Source organism: Plectropomus leopardus, chromosome 6 (assembly GCF_008729295.1).
Source record: "Plectropomus leopardus isolate mb chromosome 6, YSFRI_Pleo_2.0, whole genome shotgun sequence".
In the NCBI taxonomy this organism is placed as follows: domain Eukaryota; kingdom Metazoa; phylum Chordata; class Actinopteri; order Perciformes; family Serranidae; genus Plectropomus; species Plectropomus leopardus.
In genome coordinates this window covers 32,643,071-32,661,158 of record NC_056468.1, presented here as the reverse complement: position 1 = coordinate 32,661,158, position 18,088 = coordinate 32,643,071, and the positions used below count along the sequence as shown (strand labels likewise).

General features: G+C 37.0%; 1 protein-coding gene across 2 annotated transcripts in view; it reads right to left on the bottom strand.

Annotated features, from left to right (window-relative positions):
• Positions 1-12,887: 12,887 nt before the first annotated feature.
• smarca2 (SWI/SNF related, matrix associated, actin dependent regulator of chromatin, subfamily a, member 2) overlaps positions 12,888-18,088 on the bottom strand; it is a 57,383-nt gene continuing 52,182 nt past the window's right edge. For both annotated transcript variants that reach the window (XM_042489023.1, XM_042489024.1), the window contains exon 34: positions 12,888-15,776. In XM_042489023.1, the coding sequence (XP_042344957.1) occupies positions 15,747-15,776 (30 nt within the window). In that variant the 3' untranslated portion in view covers positions 12,888-15,746. The remainder of the gene's footprint in view (positions 15,777-18,088) is intronic.

Here is an 18,088-nt window from a genome sequence, read left to right as displayed (position 1 = left end):
TCATAAATGGTAACGCATTAACACGCACACAGTCCCTCTCGGAGTTGGCTTCAGCGACAGCATTCAACAAAAACGGCCTTGAAATTCATTGCAGCAGGTTGACTCTGTTTCCAGTGTCATCAGATAGCAGTTGGAGAAAAGGCACCACCAGTCTGTTTGCTCTCAGTAGCTCTAGTTCCAGAGGGCTCCCCGCCGGCTGTATCCTCTCGCTCGCCAGTCGCAGTCTGCATTTCTTCTTCTATACTCTGGCTCAAATCAATAGAACTGGATTTCCAATTCAGGCAAATAACTTCAAAATGTATCCTCGTCCATAGTCTGTAGTGTTGAGCCAAGAGACGATGATCTCAGGGATCAAGAACAGTCGGAGCGATCGCCAATAGCTGATGCCTTTGCCAGTGTCAGTACAATATTAAGCTCGTTTTCCAGCTGAAGTTTTACATTGTTATTAAGAGTAAAAGTACTAGTATTAAAAAAATCGTTAATTTAATTTGACTTATCATAGTTTCATATCGGCCCCCATTTATAACCAACATTTGTAAAACACACACACACACACACACACAGACACACACAGACACACACAGACACACACACACACACACACACACAGACACAGACACAGACACACACACACAGACACTCTGAGCATCTGAGAAGCATTTAAGCAAAGACCTGTGCAGCTCTGTGTCAAACATAGTTAGGAAGAATGGCTCCTGCTAACAGAGCTAACCCTGAACTGACCATTTGCCGGGAGGAGAGCGGCTCCAAAAAGGATGGACATTTGGATTCTTAGACTGAACAAACTTGAGCCAAATCTGACTAAGCTGAGCTTAAAAAGATCAGCCTGTAACGTCCTAAAAAGGCCACCATACAGAGGATTAATGCTTTTGGGCAAGTCTTTTTTTTCTGTCTTAGTAGTGACATTTCATCTGTCCATCACTGCCTCACAGGAACACTTGCATGGATTTTAGACGGTAATAATCTTCATAAATCAAAGATTTTGCTTATGAGAAAAGTTTAAACAAGAAGAGTAGGTAATTTAGATTATTTATGTTTTTCATATCTGTTGTGATGCATCCTCTACTGCCTCATACAGTACGTGCTGCACACTGCATACCTGCTTTGTTTGAAGAAGTTGTCAGTCATGTGGATGTACAACTTTCTACCATCTTTGTTGTAGTTCGCTGCAGTTGAGGCCATCAACACAGAAGTCAGCTTTATGTGACTGATGTAAAAACCTGGTGAAAAAAAAAGGTTTTCATTATAATTTCTATTTCATGCACAGATAAAAAACACTTTGAGGTAAACACAAACACACCCTAACACAGCCGATCCACCACCTCCTAACCCCGATGCAACTTCATTTCATCGCTTCTCCTCTGGCCAAATGTCATACCCTTCAGACATGATTATCTAACCTCCTCCTACACATGGTGGCCTCATCCTATCATGCTGATGGAATAGTCGTGGGCAGCTTCCACACTCTTCGACACCAGCTGAGGGGTGGCACATGGTGTTGTATAAAGATTGATGTACATTAATGCTCAAGCACCGCAGGGGAGAGGGTAACAGGAGTCCTTTGCCGGTGGTCATGTTCAATGTGAACTTTCTTACTGTCGAGATGCCCGCAGGCGAGCAAAGGGCTGAGTCACCGATTCACTCCTGCAGCTGCCATTTTAGTTTAAACCACTGAGACTTGGTGGACCTCAGATGCATCTCAGCAGCTGATGGTGTGTTAGTGTTCATTTCTATGCAGCTGATGCACAAGCAAATAAATAATGGAAATGCTATTTTCATTTATATTTTAGAAAATAACTCATATCATGCTTGACAAAGTAATGCTATTCTTATCAATAATACATGCTGTGAAATCGCATTCTTTATATCCCCCATTTAGTTTTTTATACATTCTTCACCATAAATACATATTATATGTGCACTGGCCTTTATTGCGCCATATACATGACCTATGATCATTTCTAGCATCTTTTAAGAGAACACTGCTTAAAAATGAATACATTCAATATCCTTTCCCCCCCGACAAACATGCCAAAGAGCTTGCAGCACAGGTTGCACAATAGTAAAAGAGGAAATAAAAAAAGGTCACTTAAGAGTCCAGAAATCACTCATTGTTACTCATTAAACTTCCAGTTGAAGGTGACTCAAATGAGTGCATCAACAGTTCTATCGCCTCCTCTTTCCCTCATTTGGATTTGAACAGCTGCACAGTAAGAAGATAATGTTCAGAGAGATTTTAGTGAGTAACTATAAAAGAAACTTAAAAGAGAGAACAGAAATAGGATTTTGAAAAGCAGAAATTACACCCTTGTGTGGATGAAAAGCCTCTTGATGTCTGAAAAACAAAAAAGAAAGTCTTTCATCTTCCCTTTTCTGTGTCCAGTCTATCCCACTTGACTGAACTTCCCTAAGTGCCCCCTCTTTTTTTGGAAACACAAACCTCAAAAAAAGGATAAGACAGGTGCCCAGAAAGTGATGAGGGAACTAAGTCCTCACAAATCTCTGCTGGCTAAAGCGTTTTCTGAATATGTGTTCCAACAGTCATTTCATTCAATTACAACTCTTTTACATGCTACAGCTCAGAGCATTTTCATACTGCGACTGATTGGAGACATTTCCCGGACACAGGGCTATTTTCTCTGTAATCTCAGATACGTTTAGTAAGTATTATCAGACAAAGGTGTGATTCTGTCATGGGTCCAACATAAAAATAGAGTACCATCCATCATCAAGCACAGAGCAAATCATTGCAGCTAGAAAGGGAATGTCACGATCTGCATATGAAAATTCGATCTGAAAAAAGTGCAAAACAAAACAAAAACAGAAGCGCCTAAAGTCCCTTAAGGTGATATTGTTCTATCGTGTGCGCAGAAGAGGGTTGATGCTCAAGTTTTCTTCTTTTTTTTTTTTGACAGACAATATCGCCGTTAATATTCCAGAATTTTCAGCCATTTAGAACAACTATTGGACACATGTTTAAATAGCCATTTAACTGCCTATGCTTTTTATTACCAGCACTTATGTGTACTTTTATTTTCAAAACTTACGTACATCTAATATCATAAAAGTTGTTGTTTTACAAGTTTATTCATTCATTCGGATAAAAAAAAGTCAGAGTAAAGTAAGTAAAAGTACTTTCGATACTTGCGCACAGTAAATATCAGATACTCTTAGACTGTTACTCTTAGGTAATATTGTAATAAGTGACTTTAACTTCTATCAAAGCCATTTTCTGGTAAAATATCTGCACATTAATCAAATGTATGGCTTTCATCTACCACTGTGAGTTATTCTCTTGCGCCAATTTGTGCATACAAGATAATAACTTGATAATTTAACTTGCACACATAAGATCAGAACTTGTGTTGCCTGAAATAAAAAATATCACCTTTTAAGACCTCAGGTGCTCCATAAAACAGTTAAAACTCACTCATATTCTTAAGTATTTCATTACTGTAAAAGTAAAAGTCAATATGTCGAACTTTCACATTCACTGCTGTGACTAAATTGATGCATAGTAGGGTACAAAAAAGATTTAAGGTCCCAGAGGGGCAAATTTAGCTTACAGACAGCAGTCAATGAGAATAAATACGGAAGAGTACACAGATTAAAATCTACGTAGCTCTTGTCATTTACAATTTGCCACCGGTATATTGTGGGAAGGCAGGTAATTCTCTGTTCTGGCAGAAGCCAATTAAACTTTGAAAGATAACCCGCTTTTGCTCGGTGTAGAGTTTCGTGATGGATGCAGTACAACAGATTCACAGTTTGGACGATGTCTACTGCGTGTAAACAAAGCTGCAAAAATGAATCCCCCTCAGAACAACTGAAAAAAAAACAAAACAAAAGTGGGTACAAACTCAAGTACGCAGACAAAGTGTAAACAGTCAAAGTAACCTCTCTGGACTCAGGAGGCAGATACCATGAAGCCAATGTTGACAGAAATCCCAAAAGAAAGTCATGAGAAAACAAAGGGTTAGAGCCCTGTCTTCAGCTAAATCCCACTCTGGACAAACCCCTGTTTACTCAGACCTGCTGTTAATGCAGCCACAGAAGAACAGAGGGGGGTTTTGAAGCATGCAGATTGGTTCATCTCATGCAGGAGAACATCATCTGAACCAAACATCAGACACACACAATCACAGCTAGCCACAACCAGTAATTCAATGGATTTTTTTTCTTTTTTATTCCATTTAGTCATGATTGTGGTACTCCTGAACTTAGACAAAGACGGACCAGAAAGTGAGAGATCCCTTAAGAGTCATTTCTTATATCTGTGTCTCGTGGGTTTCCCTTCTGTGCTGCCTCTAGGAGATGAGTGGCAGGCCTGAGGCCATATCCACATGAATACATTTCTGTTTTAAAACAATTTTTTCAACCAAAACGATCTCTGTGTCCCCAAGCATTTAAGCACAGATTCAGAAATAACCTCCATCCATACAAACAAACCTGAAAATGCATATCATGATCATTCATGTACACTGGGCATGCATGAACCACTGCAAAACATAAGCTGATTGTCTACTCTGTGATTGGTTGCTTAGTTACATAAAATACTGCTGAAATGGGAAAAATAAGACCAGAGATTTCTCTGCTGGGACCTACGACATGATGGACCTGTTAATTAAAGCAATACATGAGTATAAGCCAGTCAAGGTGACAGAAAACAGATCACTGCAAATACGACGGCATGTTAAAGCGGTATGAGGAGAACTATCTATCACCGGAGGAAGCCGTAGCAATGGCAAGGGAGTACGCACACAAGAGGGACTGATTAGAATATAAAGACAGACATGAGTGTCTGCAACACTGTTTCCAAAAGTTTCCATTTCTGCCATGAACTGCATAAATAATGGACATAGCTGCCACGATGTCACCCATTGGTTTATGGACTCCCATATCAAAGCCTCGACTTCAGCATTATGGCCGTCGCCATCTTGGTATTTTGGAGCCAAAAGTGACCACATTTAGACAATTGGCTAGAGCTGTGGAGGAGCAAGGGATGAATCTGAGAGGAAGCAGAGGACATTATAGACAGACAGCCTGCCCTTAAATATTGGTAACTTTGGGCCTGTAAACGGATGAGTTATATAAAAAAAATCACCACCAGACAGTTGTCATGAATGTTCAAATTAGCTATAGAGACCACAGCCGTTTTTTGGTACTAGGCTGTAAAAATGTTTATTTCTGCTGTAAAACATGGGGGTCTAAGGGGATTTACTCTGCTGTGGAGTCAGCCTCAAAGGGCAATTAGAGAAACTGCAGTATCAGGATTTCCAAAATGCCAAGGTAGTATAGAAACTAGGCATAAACAAAGGAATAGATATGAATTTTAACACTAAAAAGTAGGCTGGGCGATGTGGAAAAAAGTCTTATCACGATAATTTTTTTCATATCAGTCGATTTCGATATTTATCATGATACATCAAATCACTATATCTGTCAAGTTTAAAAGGTTCCCTTTGACTTAGAAGTGAAATATGAGGATATCATAACCAGTGATGCACAATAATGATTATTTCTACCAATAATGATAAAGTGATAATTTCCAGCTTCTTGTGGCCGATAAGATACCGATAATTACTTTTTGTTTGTTTTTCATTACCTAAGGGTATGAAAGGCTGAGGTGTAGTAAGTACAGATTAATTTAATTTGTGTATTTTCATGAAAAAAAATATCTCATACAAAAAGTTGGGGAAAATTAGCTTTTTTTTTTTTTACAGAAACCGGCAGAGAATGAGACAACAACATAAATTTCGTATGTCTGTGACTAATCCACAGCTTCAGACAACATGACAGATCAATTCATTAACCATAATTGGTGATAAAAAGACACAAATTCAACATTGCAGTGATCAGCTCATCTGCTTTTGGTAAAATGAGAACGTGAGCCCGTGCTGTTGTAAGTCAGACCAGTAAGGCAGACCCAGAATGGTCTATTATCAGCCCTATTATCTCCGTCCGTTTTTAGGGCTGGAATGATGTGTGCTGATTTCTGAAATAATATTATTAGGTCTACCATTAATTTTTTAAACTAAACACACCAAAAACACTTAATTTTCAGGTTTTCGTTAATTATTTCAATGCAAATGTGACAACACCTGACAGCTGCGAGGAGACACACTTTGTTTCACAGTCCTTGATAAACCTGCAGAGCAGCTGCCAGCTTCACCTTCACTGCTCATCAATTCTCAGACACACAATCACTGTCACACCAATGAATCACTACCTGCATAGGGTTCGCTTTAGATTGGGTTATTCAAGTTTAGGAAAGCAAAAAAGATTTGCAGTGAGGGTCAAACTGACAATCTGATGGAGCTGATTTACACTTTCATCCAAAGAAATAAAAGTAAAAAATATGGCTCTTTTTCAAGCTGTAATGTGTCATCGGCTGTGCTCACCTGATGCTACGTGTCAGTGACAGGTAAACAAGGCAGAGAGAGTAGGAGGAACAGGAGGGTCAACTGCCTCTGGGCCCCAGACTGGGTTTATATGCCTAAAGCTTTGAATGCATGACTCTGGGAACTTCAGTAAACACTTTGTGTATAGGCTAAGAAATGTCCAGAAACGTCCTAAAATTCTAGAAAAATCGTACAATTACAGAAATGGCATAAAATTCTAGAAATGTTCTAAAGTCTATGAAATGTCCTATAATCCTAGAACTATCCTTAAATCTTAGAAACATCCAAAAATCCTACAAACATGTATGGGGCTGCTGCGACTTCATTTTGAAAAAATGAAGCTAGAAAAACTAAATGTTTATTTATCTGTCTGTTTGTTTTGGAGCTCTTCAGAACAAATAAATAACCCAGCTAATATTTCGACTAAATTATCATCGGTAACTATGCATGTCTTCTCATGCAAAACTGTGTTAAAAGAAACATTGTTTTCTGACTCAGAGGAGCAGACTGGGGAAATGCTTTTCAGCAGAGGATTTGTTCCTGGGCTCATATGAAGTGACAGTTTATAGATGTTATGAAATCTGTTTGTTTATCGATGCAAATTATCTTCCATATTACTCAACTGCTGTCAGTGTGACTGATTCCAGCTCCGATGAGAGGTTCATCTGATGACAAAACACGCCTGCCTGAGGACACAGCAACACTGTTGTCTCCCATTTTTATTCACATAATCACTTCCACTATGCCAAAAATTCTATTGAGAGGGAATACAATAAAACGTTGTTTTTCACTTTGCATTTCCTTTGTACAGCATCCTTTCTAATTTAGGTCCATGCTGTTATTATTGTATCAGACATGAAATTGCATTCATAACCATCAATTTTCTAATTCTGGAAAATTACTGATTTGTTTTCTTTGAATACATTCATTACTCTGTGCAAGATGGAATATTGCCTTTCATTGTGCAGCTATGAGGAAAAGCATATTGAATTCCTCTTGTTATTTTAGCTCTTTGAAAACACATTTGCACGGAAATGTGACGTACAAAATTCCTTATCATCTGCTTTAAAAAAAAAAAAAGAGCAAGACTTTGTTTTGTTAAAATTACTCTGAGAGGAAAACAGAATACCTATAGTGTAGTATTTTTGAATAAACTGTAAACACACATGACTTTTACAACAGAAAGCTACTTTTAAACCAGTTAAGGTCATTAACAACAATACTGAAAATCGATTTTACAATCTTGTTGGCCAGGACTGAAGTGCATACATTTCCAGTGCATATAGTTCAAGAAAATATCAAGAATCTTCAAAACTTAAGAACAGCATCGCTAAACAACTAAAAAATGGAGGAAGGATTTGGGATTTGAAAAGTATTAATTTCCTCCTTCTACTGTTTGAAAATGAAATACTTCTGTTTGTTTACTCCATTGTTTTTTTCTTGCTTATATATGTATTTGCTGTCTTATTTTATTTGTCATGTTCGAAAAAAAAGATCTAACTAATCTAACTAAATTGTGGTGATAATCAGATTTCGCATTAACGTGGCCAATCAAAATATACTAACAGCTAGTTTCACACTTAAATGATAACTTTTGTAAACAATACATTTCATTATAGCCAGGTAAGGAGGCGGGTCTTCTTCTGTCACTAAAACACCTGATTGGACGTTGATTTGTACACACACAAGTCATTTTTATTTAATTTTAAGTAACAGTTAATAATAAAATAATAATATTAATAATAAATAAACGAAATAAGATACATATACATATTAATTCATTAATTAATATGTTTGGTGGTTGAGGGTGAAGGCTAACAGACCTATGCTAGTTTATTAGCCGACTGATATTTCAAATAGTGAGGTACGTTTGGACTTTTTTACAGCCCGTTTTAATGTGTTAAATAACTTGAGGAAACATTGCATACTAGTCTGGATACCAAATATCGCTTTATTTAAGTTGCTGTGTGTGTCGGTGGTGTTTTAAGATGAATTTTGGACACAGACAAATTCAAAACACTATCTAGTTTTACAATTTTGACATAATGGTATTACATATGTGCGCTATTTCACATTTCTCACACAGTTTAAACACGGGTGATAATCACACCTGTACACACCTGTACACACCTGTTCCCCTCAGACTGCCGTCTGTTCCTCCTTTGTAAGTCCCGTCAGTTTGGTTAGCCTTTTGTCCAACTTTACCGCGTTGTAATGCTGCTTTCATGTTTGACATTGGTCTCAGAAAAAAAGGCATAAACTCCCGAAAGTCTCCACTTAAGTAATTCTCGTTAACCTTACCGTCCGCAACGAAAAAATGACAAACTGGAAGCAAAAACAGCTCTTCTCTGACAGCTAACGTTAGCCGTTAGCCGTTGATACTCGACAATGACTCCTCGTTAAATCTTACTTTGTTTACTACAGGTGTGGTTTAAAACGATGTCGCGCGGCTGGTGGGCTCCTAGCTATTTTATCTCAACGTTTCCTTAAAAAGCAGACTTTTTAATTAACGATGTAGAAGATAGTCCACAATCTTCACGGAGACTGATGCTAACTCCACTCAAAGAGAACCGGCAAACAGCTGATCGAGTTGCGGCTGCGCAACACCAGCTGGCGACCAACGGCTGCGCATGCGCACTGCTGTTTCCCCACATAGCACTTGGCATTGTGAGCATGTAAACACTATTTAAAGACTATTTTACAGCCACTTAAAATGTTTTATGCCAAGCATTATTCAATTGTTATATTAATTTCTAAATTACTCACTCAAAGCACCTTATTAGCCACACTTTATTTCTGCTGCCAGCAGGTGGAGCTGTAGTGTGACTTGTACCATAGTAGAGGGAGAAGTAAATAAATAACTTTATATGTGTGGGGGGGGGGGGGGTATAGTGCTTTTCTTGTTGCCTTACTCCCTTACAAAGGGAATTAATATATGGGCTTTTATTTAATTACGCTTTACCCTCTCTCCACCATAAAACTTACTTTTTGATGTTTAATAGTGAAATTGGAGGCATCATTTTAAACTTAGCATTTAGAATAAAACAATTTTGATGAAATAACACAATTTTAAACTCAGATTAGAGTGCTGTGTTTTTTCTAACAGAAGTATTCTTAGCACATAATGTGTTCAAGGACTTTCAGAAATTGGAAAATGCAACTATATATATATATCTATCTATATATTTACAGTTTCTATGATAAATGGTGTAATTTTGACAATCAAAAGAAAAAATACAACATACAGCCAAATTAAAGTTGTATGCCCTTCAGCTCAAACAAAATCAATTTACTTATTTCAATTAACTTATTTCACAACCCTCCCCCTTTTTGCACCACCGTCTCCTCTCTCATCAAAAACAAACTAATCGATTGATTGTTAGGTTTGTAAAAACTGAGTACATACTGAGAAATGCAGTCAAAATTACCCACATCCCAGAGAGACACCTTTACAATGTTTGTTTTGTCCATCAAAGAGTCCATGAAAGACTGAAGAGTTATCAGAATGGTTGCCATTCAGTAAATCAGCATGTTTGATTGCTTTTATTGTCTCTGTTATTGATTTTGGTCTTGTCTCTTTGCATTATGCATCCTGCATTATTTGTCCTCTGGCTTTAATTTGGTCCTAAATCTACCCTAGTTCTTCTCGATGGTGTTCAATATAGCTTCCTGATGCTGTATCACCGTTTTTGTATTCATTTCTGCTTTGCTTTGTTTTTTTAGAAAACTTTGTAAACTCTGTTTTTAAAGGTTCTTTATAAATAAAGTTAGTAATTTGTAATGTACTAAGTCGTCCAACGACTGTAGTGGAGTAAAAAGCACAATATTTCTCTCTGAGTCGTAGTGGAGTAGAATAAAAAAGTGACACACACAAAAAAAATCAACTACATTACAACTACCCTTAAAACTTGTAATTGAGTAAATGTACTTAGTTACATTCCTCCACTGCTTTCATCTTAAAAGGACTCAATGCTGCAAAGAAAAATGAGCTTTTCCTCGATCATGCGTTAAACTGATAGTGAACCGGGAATCTGAGGGCAGACAAAGCCTTTTCCCGCTCCTCCTTTTAAGCTGTGCAAGAGTTAGCATCGATCAGACCCGTTTCCCGCCTTGAATGTGGACGCGTTACATCACTAATCTCTGATAATAGAGGGCACCTGGCCCTTTCAGATCACCATTCATGAGCCATTTGGAAGGAAAATTCCCCGAATCAGTTTGCGACTGGAGGGACCTGCATCTGCTGCTTGGAGAATGCGGCGATGGAGGACAAAAGCTACAGAGGAATAGCGCAAATCGCACTGGCACCTGACTTTTTCCGGCTGACATCTCTGGCACTCAGACTGGGATTAACATCCAATTTGCCCCTCTCTTCCTGGGCTCAAGTCTGTCCCAACAGCTCGGCACTTCAAAGCGGGAGATGAAAAAGGAGGGGGCGACTGATGGTCATTCTTCAGGGGGAATTGGCTTAGTCAAGCTCTGTTTAAAATGGCAGGAATACAAAAGTTAAGCTGTTTTGATGTGCTGCGGAGTGTGAGGATCCGGCCAGCTGTACAGTACGACGGTTCGTCTTCTGCCCTCCAGTGTCTTTGCTGCTTGATATAGACACTGAATACAGTATGAAGCTGTCTGTAGACAGGTGTCTCCTGAACGGCCGAAAAATCAATAAAAACAGAGGTTTCGAAGTTAAAATTAAACAAACATTGCATACAGGAGTAACAGCACAATTCAAAGGTCCAGTGTGTAAAGCCGGTATACACTGTGCGACTTCATCTATAAAACTTCACCTGACTTTCCATCTGAATGAGGTTGAGTACATAATGACTGAATTTATTTTTTGGGTGAACTCTCTCCCAAAGAAAGATTCTGGATTTCTAATAAATTACATGAAACTTTAAATGATCACTGTTGCAAAATTATTCACAGGAAACTGAAATGAAACCACACTAATTGTGAGTCATTACCCTCATTATGGAGCCTGATACAAAAAAGCTGCTTTATCCCCTTTGATTAGTTATTTGTGCGCACTAATTATTAATTCAAGAAGACAACTTTTTCTTCTACATATCAATGAGAAATTTGTTAAAAAAACTGAATTTAATGTCAGTCCCAGTGACAATATGTGAGCAGATTAAACTGTATTAAAAACTCAAAACATGTCAGATAAATCACTAAAATTCACCGTACATGTGCTCAGGTTAATTAGGAAGAACCAGCTGAAAGAGCACAATCTTATTCTGCTTATAAATGTAAAAATCTGTCTTGCAAAAGGCATTTTTGGGTAAAACTAGAATTTGCAGCTTCAGTTATTCATGTTTTGCAAATGCACAACTCCTGACCTGCTGACTTTAGAGAGAAAACTAATTTGTATTCTCTTCTGCCTCTGTTGCTCATTAAAAAAACAAAGATTAGGCGGCAGCAGCAGCAGCAGTAGTAAAATATTTGTTACAGTTGTGAAGAAGCTTTTCCCATGCACGGAAGAGCGGGCCGCAGTTTACCTCACACACTCTCCATCCTGGTCACCATTTGCCTCAAGCAGAGTAACAACACAGAGAATCCCAGATGAAATAATTTTACGTGGCCATCATGCCTTTGCTCTCGCTCGTTCTGCCTCTCCTGTCAGGTTGTTTACCAGACTCTTCTCTCAGAAATGACAGTATAACGTGGAACTCGAAACCCGAAAACTAAACTTCGGGTCAAGAGAAAAAACAAGTCTATAAAAAACTCTGCATTGATCAGTAATGATCATTACAGGCCCACAGAGCTGCAGAAGATTTTTTAATTAATAATGGAGCTATTTCTTAGATCCTTAAAATATATTACCCCCAAAAATAAGAAAATAATAAGAAAGTTTTATCAAACATACAAAAGTGTCTCCAGATGTCTGATATCTGGCGTACTTAGGTGCTTATTTAACTGTTTGTACGATTAAGATCTAAAATACAAAAAAACTCTAAATGTAAGGTAGTTTCTGAAAATCATAGTTTCAGTTTTATTCCATTTTTGTTTAAAGTTACATATTTAATTTGGATAAAAGCAGATTATTTCTTTATAAACAATAAACTGTTATGTATGATGATGTTTTATACTTTTGTATACAATTATGAGTTTCTAAAATTAGACTAAAAATAAAGTTTTGGTTGTGTGGTTAAGTAAAAAGAGTCAAAATTTGAAGGAAAATTCCAAAAACAAACAAATTAATTTAACAAGGGTTGTTGTTTCATAGATCCTCAAGATATAATCTGAAGAAATATAAACATTTGGCCTGACATTCCTAAATCAGAGGGTTTTATCAAACATACAAAAGGGTCTCCAGATGTCTGATAACAGGCGTACTAGTTTGTACAAACAACGACCAATCATTCGAAAAGCCTTTAAGCGTAAACGCTGCAGCGTGAACAGCAAAATCTGTTACACGTGCACACTAAAGATGGCGAAAATGGTTTCCAGCAAACAATTATACAAGAAACCTTTTTTTTTGTGCTGAAAATCGGTGAGATTTTATTTGCCCTGGGCTATGAGATACAACCACAAAGACACTGTGCAAAGAAAGCAAAGATTAAGTCACACTTATGGAGAGTCGGCAAGCACATGTTACACAAACAAAAAATGATGTATATCTGCATGTACACAGTATATTGCCAAAAGATTTCATGCTACAAACAACATACTTAAACCGATAAAATGAGGGCTCAAAACTAACACAGGAACACAAACACTTCAATCCAAATAAATCAAAATATACTGTTATATTCACTGTGTCATTCAAATCAAAATTTGTAATACTGTTTTGTGTATTTTCCGTCATTTAAAGTCTTTAAAAGTCCGTATAAATCCAGCTAAGACTTTGCTCTTTACAGTCTGTTTGCGACATGTTTTCCAAACGCTTTAAAAGCTACATTTAGCTATGACAGATGCTGGTTTAACTCAACAAAACAAGACCTTTCAAAATCATCACAACAAAGTCAAAAACTTCTACTCTGACACAACCTGAAAGCATCAGAGGAAAAGGGTACATGAAACACGTGGACTTACCTAAATAATGTGCCGCCTACGTAATGTAAGGTTACAATTCTTTTTCATGAAAACATTAAAAAAAAAAAAAGCATTCAGCATTAATGGCCACCTCAAAATAATATTGAACTTGTCAAGCAACAAGTGACATTTTGTTGTGTTGGCTAAAATTTTTATTAAATATAGATTTAAGAAATAGTTCACTCTAAAAAGTGTTCGCTAAGCCCCGCCCCTCGTAGCTAAAGTTGCTTTGTCTGTAGAGCTTTCTATTCTTTTTTTTAATAAAAATGTCAGATTTACTGAAAAAATGTAAGCGCGTTTTTAATAATTAGCTTCCATATTTCAGATGAAGGTAAACAAACAAATGGGTTGTGGTTTCTTATTTGTTAATTTTGTTGAAATAATCGCAGTCACTGGCAGATTTTATCAGCTAGCTAATTTAGTTGACTTCAGCCATGTGAGTTGGCTGAAAAAACTTTCTAGTTGACTTAAAAATGTTTTTAGCAAATTTATTTTCCACAAGAATCTTTTGATAAGCACTTAATGGCTGAACAGACTTAAGAAATGCTTCATGATAATTCATAATCGAGTGTCCACTTAGCCCCTCGTAGTTACAGCTGTTGCTATTCTTGTAGTTTTTAATGAAAAAGGTGGCACTTTTAATGTCAAAATTCTTGGCATTTTTAAAAAAAATAACAAAAGATATGTAAAAATTTTACATTATGCAAAAGAGGTACTTCTCATTTCTAGCTGGTGACCGTCAATTTAGCTGAAATGGCTACTGACGCTGGCAGATTTGATCAGCTGTAGGTATAGCGAGCTAATTAAAGTCACGATTAAGTTTTGCAAGTTGGCTAAAACAAAAAAAAGGTTTCCAGCTGACTTGTTTGAAACTGAGACTCTTATAAAAGGAGTCTTACATATGCACTTAGAGTGATAACATGCTAAAAGACAAGCTGAGGCTAAAATGTCTAAGGCAAAAATGTTAGCATCGTCACCGGCTAACGGTCGACAGAAAACATAGAAATAAAGAAACTTCACTGTTTTGTAGCACTAGACAGCGAAACAGTCTTCAAAGTTTTACAAGCACGATATGGAAAAATGTAATATTCAGACTGTTATTCTTTTCTCTTCCAGTGTAGTCAGCAGATTTTCGAGCCTTCCTCTCGTGCACTAATCACAGTTTACAGTTTGATTAGCAGCCTGAGAAACGCCTGAATGATATTTCGGCTCATGTCTGTAAACAGATATCTGCATATGAGTGCAGATAAATGAGAACATGTAACAGGTGATATCGTCAGACGACAGCTGATGGGCTCCCAGGTCCATTTCGGACAATGCTTTGCGTTCCACGTGGACTAGAAACCAAAGTCTGCTCAAATTTGATTGGTCAGCACTGCTCGGACTGAACTCTGTGAGTGATGATGCATACATATGCAGATATCTGTTTACAGAGATTATTCTGTTCTAATCTTAACCTGTTTGAATGCTTGGTTCACATTTGGCGATTACAGACATAAATGTATATCAGCTCCAAATATTGGTTTCTGCTCTCATCAAGAACTAATAATCGGTATCAGTATCGGCCCTGAAAAAACACCATCAGTCGACCCTTCGTTTACAAACTTTTAAACTGTATGTTTTCATGTTTATTGTGGTGTTTTTTGCTCTCTTATGTTGGTTTTGGAAAGGCACCATCCTCCAAACTCTTAGCATCTCTAGTTACGGTTGCTAGGCAATGATTGGTTAACCGCTGGTCGGGGGGAGGGGCTTAGCAAACGATCTCTAACATTTGGCACTGCACGAGGTGAAACTATGAATCCAGAAAATTAAAAACTTGATTGCCTTTTCTTTTCAAAACACCACTGGCTCTCCAACTTGGATTTCCTTGGCTATACATATATATTTGTTTTTATTACTTTATTTTTTTATTGTTATTTTGATGTCAGTATTTAATTTTCTAAAAGTGCAAGCAAGCGAGTACAAATCAAGCAAAAGCGCGTGTAGCGTGACCAAATCTTTTTTCTTCCTTTTTTTCATACAGAATTTAAATCGTCTTTTAAAGCACAGAGTTAAAAAATATACTAAAAATTTGTCTTAAAAACAGGAATATAAGCAGATTGGTATTGCTGTAGCTTATTGATTATTAGTAATACATTTCCAAGCTGGTAGGAGAAGGTGCGACAATACACACTAAAAACAGACATAGAGGACAAATGAAGTAAAAATAAAAAATACAGAAAATGAACCTGAACAACGGTGATGGAAGATATTGTCCTTTTTGTTGTAAGTGCTAGAGTTGATATCGTCCTGTCCTCACTCGTCGTCGCTCTTGTCCGACTGATCCTGCAGAAAGAGAGAGATAAAAACGTTAAAAGAGAGAGAGGGGGAGGTTTTGAGGCTGACAGCAGACACAGGAGAGAAGACGCCGCTCGTGAAGGTTTCTTATGGTTTGTTATCTTTTAAGAGCATCAACACAAAAAGATCAACGAGCTGAATATGTCAAAACCCAGAAAATATGAAAGATCTCCAGAGGAAGGAAGGTCTGAAGGTGAACACTCTCCTGTCAAGATGCTTTTCAGAAACTGATGAAGAGGAGCAGTAATATTCAGGATTTTCCTTAACTAGAATTACCGCCTGCTGGTCGGATGCCTCCACGGCTGCAGGAGTCAGGCTGCAGTTGTGGACGTTATTGCCAAATTTGATGAAATAATAATGATAGCAGTAGTAATAATAATAATAAAAATAAACCAGTGTCTATTTCTAATTAATAGTGTTGTTTTTCCCCTTCTTATCATTATGAGTTATTTTTTAAAATAATGATAATAATAATAACAAAAATAATTGATAGAACAAGAATATAGTGCTTTTCTCACAAAGAGGTTTTACATGACATGCAAAAAAAAAGTTATGACAGTTCAGATTTGGGGAGGCAGAGGGAGACAGGTATGGTAGGCTTTTTTGAAAATACATTTAAGATAGATTTTAGACCTCACAAATGAAGGTTTCAGCTAATTTAATGACTTTGAAAGCCAGTATTAATAACATTTACAGCTTTTTTAAGACCTGCAGACAACGTGCTTTAAACACACTTCACACAAACGCTTTAACCACAGTAACTGATGGACAGCTGAGGAAATCACTCACAACATTTGTCTTCACAGACTAACTTGGCTTTTGGACACGCTCCGCTGAAGGTCTTATTTTCGGCCGAGCTGTTTACATTCACCTCTAACACCCTGCAGTTTATTATCACTGTTGGCGTGAATAAACGCCCGCCTTCAGCTGCCAACTTGTGCTGAATATTGATGAAAATCTAATGTAGGGGAAACAATGTCTGATCCCTACAGATTTAATATTCACATAGAATATCAAAATGTATTTGTCACGCTCTTAGGCTGGATTTACACTTGTGTGTTAGCGGGGATTTATTTCCATTTTATCCTCAACTCCACTACATTTTGAAGGCAAATCTTCTGATGGGTTAATGAGAGTTATGGTCTTGAATAATGGCCAGAAAAGGGTTTTGCAATACATTATTATGTCACAGTGAAGTTAACCTTATGGATATAAAATGTCATCACCTCATCATTTTATCTTATTAGACATTTTTATGAAATTTTGTCATAATTGGCATATGAATTCTTGAGTTATGGCCAAAAACGTAATTTGTGAGGTCTATTCTATGTGGGCTTTTAACACCCTGTTTATTCTAAAGTATTAAAAATAAAAATGTACTGTATCTTGTATCTTTAAAATTTTGTGTCTTACTTTCATACAGCAGATATTGGTCTTTAGTTTTGCACCTATAGCAGACACAATCAAGTCAGTCTGAGCTTTTCTCACAGGTTGACCTTTTCACACATATACACTTCCTGAAACCAGACACTAATTAAGAAATGCAATTACAACTGAAGAAAATGTCAACCACACATCCTTTAAAGTGACATTTGGGGCGGGTGCTTTGGGTAAGCTTGTTAAAAATATCTCTGATTCATTTTCCGATAAAACAGCATTTTAAGTAAGTTATTATTCTGTCGCTCTAGACGTGTTTCCATTACATATTTGCGCAAAACTTCAGCAATATTTTTGAAATGTCAATAAAACACAATTGCAAGACGATTTCACAGAGGATTTCACGGAGGAATTGTGGATTCAAAACGTTCGGATGATCCGCTCAACTTTTGAAGAGTTATGCTGCATCATGCCTGAGGGAGCCAGTTCCTACCGATAAGTGCATAGCCATAGCATCATGTGACCTATGAAACCAAAAAAACTGTTTCCATTGAATTTTTATAATTTTATGGCTTTTTCATATCGCCTGAAATACCACCTCATGCAAGCATAAGAACTTTTTTAGGTTAAAAAGGATTTAACCTGACATGTTTCCATTTGGCATATATATATATATATATATATATATATATATATATATATATATATATATATATATATTTATTTTTATTATTTATATTTATTTTATTTCATGTTATTATTAAACTTGAGGGTTAATTGACACCGGCCTTCTGTCTCTCGAACAGTTCGGGGTCGGGCCGACAGTGACATCCACTTAATATTAACGACAGATTGTAGATGTGCAACATCTTTTGGCAACACGAGTCAATGTCTTCTTAAGTTTGGCCTTATAAATATTTAAT